Source organism: Amphiprion ocellaris, chromosome 8 (assembly GCF_022539595.1).
Source record: "Amphiprion ocellaris isolate individual 3 ecotype Okinawa chromosome 8, ASM2253959v1, whole genome shotgun sequence".
NCBI lineage: Eukaryota > Metazoa > Chordata > Actinopteri > Pomacentridae > Amphiprion > Amphiprion ocellaris.
Genome location: NC_072773.1, coordinates 4,536,588 through 4,543,750, shown reverse-complemented (window position 1 = coordinate 4,543,750; position 7,163 = coordinate 4,536,588). Strand labels below are relative to the sequence as shown.

The 7,163-nt window shown below is 40.6% G+C and overlaps 1 protein-coding gene across 1 annotated transcript; it reads left to right on the top strand.

Annotated features, from left to right (window-relative positions):
- Window positions 1–202: 202 nt before the first annotated feature.
- Window positions 203–7,163, top strand: si:dkey-8e10.3 (serine/threonine-protein kinase SBK1). Its single transcript, XM_023274499.3, has 4 exons — window positions 203–388; window positions 2,067–2,229; window positions 2,846–3,048; window positions 4,296–7,163. Exons 2-4 carry the CDS (start codon window positions 2,067–2,069, stop codon window positions 4,905–4,907), a joined length of 978 nt encoding a protein of 325 aa, XP_023130267.2. The 5' UTR covers window positions 203–388; the 3' UTR covers window positions 4,908–7,163.

Sequence of the window (7,163 nt, the reverse complement as noted above, 5' to 3'; positions counted from 1 at the left end):
GTGTGTGTGTGTGTGTGTGTGTGTGTGTGTGTGTGTGTGTGTGTGTGTGTGTGTGTGTGTGTGTGTGTGTGTGTGTGTGTGTAAGTAAATGTGTGTGTGTGTGTGTAACTGTGTGTGTGTGTGTGTGTGTGTGTGTGTGTGTGTGTGGGTGTGTCTGTCCTTTGCAGTTTGTAATCAGCTGTCAAACTGGGCTCCGACTCATTGAGTCTGGCAGTGAAAAGCTCTCAGGTCCACTCAGCAGCAGCAGCAGCAGCAGTGGAGCTGGAGGACGAACAGAACCAACAGAATATCGATTCTCTGCATTCTGTCAGCTGTTAGCGCCGCTGGGAGTCTTTCAAGAGCTCGGATTGTTTTCAGACTGAGTTGGGAAGAGTCTGAGAGAAAAAAGGTAGGACTTTAAAGTGGAAAAAAAAACAATCATAGTTAATATGATGCTATAAAAGCACTCTACTAATCAGAATTTAGATATTCTCATTATTATTATTGAAGATTTTAGAGAATCAAAGTTTTATGTGTCATATGCAGCAGCATGTCAGAATCAGAAATCTTTATTGTCGTTGTGCTAATTTAGTACAAGATTTGCACATGCACCACCTTAAAGGACACTGCTGCATACACTGACACTCCACACACATCTGCACCCATACTTATAATAAATAAACCACTAAATAAATAGAGAGGGGGATAAAAGTAGGTTCAGAACATAGTAAAAGAACAGAGTAAGAGCATCAGCATCAGGGGAATCAGTAAGTAAAAAACATTACTCTTAATGTCCGTAACTATTACACGAGTGACCTGAGTGATGTTAAGTCTTTTATTGTGTTTATGTGCAATGCAATATAAAGATGCAGTGCATAAAGACACATGTAAAATTATCAAATTTCCACACATATCAACTGCAAAAATTCAATGTTCACAATTTTGTGTGTAATAATTCAGCATCATTAGTTAATTATGGAAGGGAATTTGTTATTTTTTATGCTTTTTTATTACTCCGCCAAGGAACGCGGCGGAGTTATGTGACGATTGACGTTGGTTTGTCTGTCTGTCTGTCTGTCTGTCTGTCTGTCTGTCTGTTAGCAACATTACTCAAAAACGGACTAACGGATTTGGTTGAAATTTCCAGGGAAGGTCAGAAATAACACAAGGACCAAGTGATTAGATTTTGGCAGTGATGCAGCTTATAGTCTGGATCCACAGATTTGTTATAGATTTCTATATTATTGTGAGATAGCAACACAGCGTCACTGTAACCATGACAACAAGTGAACACTTCGTCAGCTGCCTGCTGACGATCACGTGACTGTGATCCTACTACAAATCCACCACTGCAGACTTATCGGGACTTATCCGTCCAAAATGATACAACCAATCAGACTAATCAAGAATTATCCATTGGAAATAATACAAGGAACAATTAAATTGTGGGGGTGTTTCTCAATCCCATCATTTCCCGCCACCTGCTACATATTTAGGTCACATGATTCGGTATCCGTACAAAATGTACACATGCATAACACACGCCTGTGCTCAGTGCAAGGTCATCTTGTTTGTTTGTACATCTATATTAAATGGCCACATTCTATGTTGCATGATTTCTGATCATCAATAACTAATAAACAAATGCTGCATTTTTACAAAAATATGCTGCATTTCTGACAATGCCAAATGTTGGAATGAGCAGCCTTGGAGGAGTACTGCACTCTCTGAGTGCTTCTCTCGTCTATCAATACTTTTGTTTTTATGGTACAACTTGTCATACCTGCTCAATCACTTGTCAAAGTACAATGGAAATAACATTTTCCATTCTTGTAAACAAACATTTATATTAAAAAGTATTCTGTATGTTTTTGTTTTGTGATATTTCGACAACATTTGGTTTAGAACCATCATTCAGCCCCAACCTCCTCCCTTCAAACTTTGTGAATCTGTAATGTCAGTTTTCATGATTTCTACAGCTACTAGAATACGTCACAATGGGCCACATAAAGCACAAACCGGGGCTGTTACTTTCTCATTATTACCCCTGAAACAGATCTTATTTTTGTTTCTGTGCTCGGTTAAAGATGATCGAGCTGGGCCTCGCTGACGGCAGCCTGATCGACGAGCTGATGGAGCTGACGGCGCAGAGCCTCGGTCAGCTGGAGATCCAGGAACGCTTTGACGTCATCAAGGAGATCGGACGAGGGAAATACGGCAAAGTGCTGCTGGTGACGCATCGCTTCAGAGGTAGGAGCTGTTTTCTGATCTCTTCCTGCAACGAAAAACCCATAAAAGCTTAAGCAACTTATTTCTATGAGTATAATGTGTTTTCTGACCCCTGACTAATCCAGTAGCTTTTAGCTTTAGTAATATTGGGTCTTCTAAAGAACTTTCCCAGATTTTCCAGCCAACCTTGTGTATTTTTTTTTTATAGCAGAGCAGCTGGAAATAGAGCTTTAGTTCCAGTAAACAGAAAAGAATTTCAGGAAAAGATAAGATGGCTTCTGGCTGAATGGGAACGTTGAACTCTCGGCGACCCGGACAGAAAGCCTGGTCAAGGTGGAGCGAAGAGCGAGTCGGTGTAGACAAAGTGGAGAGCAGAATGCCGAGCACGAGCTGGCAGGAGTTCGGCTGGCTGGAGGCCTGAACGCTTCGAATTTAAAAGCGTGTGACGCCCTGGGAGAAGTTTAAGGTGTCAGAAAAGCAACGCTGCTGTGTGTTAGATAATAATTACATCACACAGCGGACACCTAATGCATTTAAAGTCCGACTGCAATGCTTAGAAATATTTGCAATCTTTTATTTCTTTGGTAAGACAATGAGCTGAGCTGATAATAACAGCAGGAGTGTGGCTGATCTGCAGGGACTCCTATGGCCTTAAAAGTGATGCCCAAAGCCTCGACTAAGCTGCAGGGCTTCCTCCGAGAGTACTGCATCTCCCTACACCTGTCCCGCCACCCCTGCATCGTGGGCCTCTTCGGCATCGCCTTCCAGTCGAATGAGCACTACTGCTTCGCCCAGGAGCTCGTCATTGGACGGGACCTTTTCGCCGTCATCCAGCCGAAGGTGAGTCAAGGAATGGAACTAGTGTTTGGTTCAAAAAGCAAAGGATTTCACACATTCAGAGGAAAAGGGGTAAGATACACTACCTTTCAAAAGTTTGGGGTCACCCAGACAATTTCATGTTTTCCATGAAAACTCCCACTTTTATTCATGTGTAACATAACTGCACAAGGGTTTTCTAATTATCAGTGAGCCTTTCAACACCATTAGCTAACACAATGTAGCATTAGAACACAGGAGTGATGGTTGCTGGAAATGTTCCTCTGTACCTCTATGGACATATTCCCTTAAAAATCAGCTGTTTCCAGCTAGGATAATCATTTACCACATTAACAATGTCTAGACTGGATTTATCATTCATTTAATGTTATCTTTCAAAAATAAGGACATTTGTAAGTGACCCCAAACTTCTGAACGGTCGTGTATGCAAATTAAATTCATCATGTAGAGGTTGTCTCATCAGTTGGATTCATCCTCTGGGACCGTGAATGTCTAACCTTCAGGGAGTTCTATACAATTGCTAACTGAAAACTCACCAGATAGACTTCACTATCGATAGAATCGTTGCTAAATTCGGGCTGAACTGAAACTCAGATTTAACTGGTAGTCCATGGAATGCCAACATTTTCTTTTAACTCTATGCATTTAGGAATATTTAGAGGGAAAATATGACACTAAAAATATTTTGATTTTTATTTTTTGTACACTGCAAGACTCTGAGAAGCAGCATTTTCATTTTTCTGCATGTTCTTCACATGTAGAGATACTGACAATAAAGTTCACTTTGACTTTCTCACCAGAATGGATAGAATCGTGGCTCTCGGAAAGACTTCACACCGCCATCACAAACTTAGATTACAGATTTAATAGGTAGTCCTCGTAATCCATAACTGTCTGGGACTATTTGGAGGAAAAGGATGACACGAAAAATGCTGATATAAATATAACATATATGTCTGTATAACTGTATGAAACCATGATGGTGAAGTCACCCAAACTTGATTCTGAACTTATCACGGTACATTGCCATCACAACCTTAGATTACAGATTTAACAGGTAGTCCTGGGACATCCACAATTTTCTTTTAACCATACAACTGTCTAGGGCTATTTGGAGGAAAAAGATGCCACAAAATGACAAGAAATGATTAAAAAAAATATGTTACTTAATTAAACTATTGTGGTTGAGGCCTTTGTAATCAGTCACCCAAACTTTAAGTGATGTTTTTCACAAAAATCCCTTCCTCTAGGTGGGCATCCCAGAGTCTTCTGTGAAACGTTGCGTCCTCCAGATCTCCAGCGCTCTGGAGTTCATCCACAGCCACGGTCTGGTCCACCGAGACGTCAAACCTGAGAACATCTTGCTGCTGGACACCCACTGCTGCCAGGTGAAGCTGGCGGACTTCGGCCTCGCCCAGAAGAGGGGAACCCTGATCCGATTCATCACGGGAACTTTACCCTACATGGCTCCAGAACTGTGCACCGTGGCCCTGCTGGATGGCCAGAAGGAGGTGACGGCCGCCCCCCTGAGCGTGGAGCCCAGCCTGGACACCTGGGCCTTCGGCGTGGTCATCTTCTGCATCCTCACCGGCTACTTCCCCTGGGAGCGCTGCATGGACTCGGACGACTTCTACCAGGAGTTCGCAGACTGGTGCAGGACGGAGGGGAGGCCCGATGCCGAGGGGGACGTCCCCCCACTGTGGAAGAGGTTCACTCCAGAAGCTATGGAGATGTTTGGGAAGCTGCTGGCTCTGGATGCTAGAAAGAGGTGCACGGTGGGTGAGGTGAGGGCGTACATGGAGAAGGACTGGCTGAAGCAGCAGCAGGCAGGAAGTCAGGCGGACAATCAGCCTGGTACTTAGGAACCACTAAGATTTCTGTACAGTCATAGTTTCTGATGCCTCATATATCATATCATATAGGCCTTAAAGTGGGCGGCATGCCATTTGCAGTGTCAAAGTGTCAAACCATTTGATGGATGCAACAGAAACAAAAGATGTTGCTCAAACTAGCGGTGAAAGATGGAAGAACCAACGTCTAGGTAGGTGTGTACACTACCATTCAAAAGTTTGGGGTCACCCAGACAAATTCATGTTTTCCATGAAAACTCACACTTTTATTCATGTGCTAACATAACTGCACAAGGGTTTTCTAATCCTCAATTAGCCTTTCAACACCATTAGCTAACACAATGTAGCATTAGAACACAGGAGTGATGGTTGCTGGAAATGTTCCTCTGTACCTCTATGGAGATATTCCATTAAAAATCAGCTGTTTCCAGCTGGAATAGTCATTTACCACATTAACAATGTCTACACTGGATTTCTGATTCATATTATGTTATCTTCATTGGAAAAAAACAGCTTTTCTTTCAAAAATAAAAACATTTGTAAGTGACCCCAAACTTTTGAACGGTAGTGCAGGTAGGCAATTTATTAATCCCGAGGGAAATTCAATCAAACCAGCAGCATATCAATCATACAGAATATACAAAAATAAATGATAAGAGCCAAGCACACAGCAGACATAGAGATATAGGAAATATAAAGGCTTAGTTACGTGCAGAATGTATATACTAAAGCTAAATAACTGTGCAGATGGTGTGCAAGTGGGAAGAAAAATATAAACCTGTGCAATTAGCAATGTACAAAAAACCAAAGATGTACATTTATTTACATAACAGAAGGCTTCTGTAGCATCTTTGATTGTGTATTTTGAAGTGCCACCCCTCCTCCAACACCTCCTACTATCGTCATCCCCACTCTTGCCCCGACAGGTCGAGGCAGATGTCAGCCTTCCCTGAGCCTGGTTCTGTTGGAAGTTTTTTTTTCCCCATACCTGTTCTTCGTTTTGTTTTGGGATTTTTTTCATCCCTTCCCACCGCTGCTCATAGGGAGTTGTTGGGTTTTCTATTCTCTGGTATGAGTTATAAACAGAGAGCTGGTCTGTTCTCTGCTTATAACTCATAAGGTCTGTACCTTACTATGCTAAGGTCTGTGAGGTGACATATGTTGTGACATGTTGTGTTATATGAATACAATTTAACTGAAAAAGTTTTAGATAACATACTGTCGTGTTTTTGTTGGAGACTGGACTTTCTGACAGAAAGATGAAGAGTCTCCAGTCAGTCAAGGGTTTGTTTTTGTAAAGATGGAACCTTTTAACAGTCTATTAAGCAAGTAAAAGTTCTCTGTAATCTGTAAGAATGGACACAACGATGACTAATCTACTACTATTACTATTAATATTAAGAAACAAATGCATACAAAACATGAAAATTATGAATGAATAGACACAAATTTTAGCTAAACTTTTGGACTCTTACTTTCGATGGTTTTTGACTTTTTCTAGAAAAAGTTCAGATTTTGCGGACATTTGAGTCTTTTTTCTGATCTTTTGATGTCTTTTGCTCTGGACAGCGTTAAATTCAAACCTTTAACATTTAAACTGACAACTATCCTCGATTTTAATTTTGTAGACGGCCGAAGATTTCTTACTTCTCTTTCTTTGAGTTTATTTTTAGCAGTCGGAAAACAGCTGGATTTGTTTCTAGCTTCTTCTACTCTCATTTACTACAGCCATGTAGCCGACAGCGCCACCTTCTGGCAACACTATGCAGCCTTGTTCCAACGTACTTAATGGAAGAATTTAGCATTTTTTTGCCACTTAAATGGAAACGCAGCTAATGTACCACTTAAAGTATTGTCCAAAATGTACTTAAAGTGATTCTTATGCTACCGATGTAATGTTATGTATTGCATTGATAGATAAATACTGATGGTTTAATATGTCGTGAGCACTATTTTACTGTTGTAATTTCTCAAAATGAAGATGAGATGAATGGGATTTTTTCAGTCTTCCTTTGTTTTACTTGTTTTAAATGACTTTTTGCTATGAGAAATTCATTTGATGTGTAATACATGATTGTAAATCCTCCCATGTTGTGCTGGAATTTTAGATTTCTGGAGCAATTTTAGATTCAAAAACTTTATCATAAGTCTGTAAAAATTATATGTCTGTATGTCGCATAATAAGACTAAAGCTTGTATACGTATGATTACAATCATAAGAAAGCTTTCATTTGTATAAATAAAGTTGAGATACTTTATTATTAACAA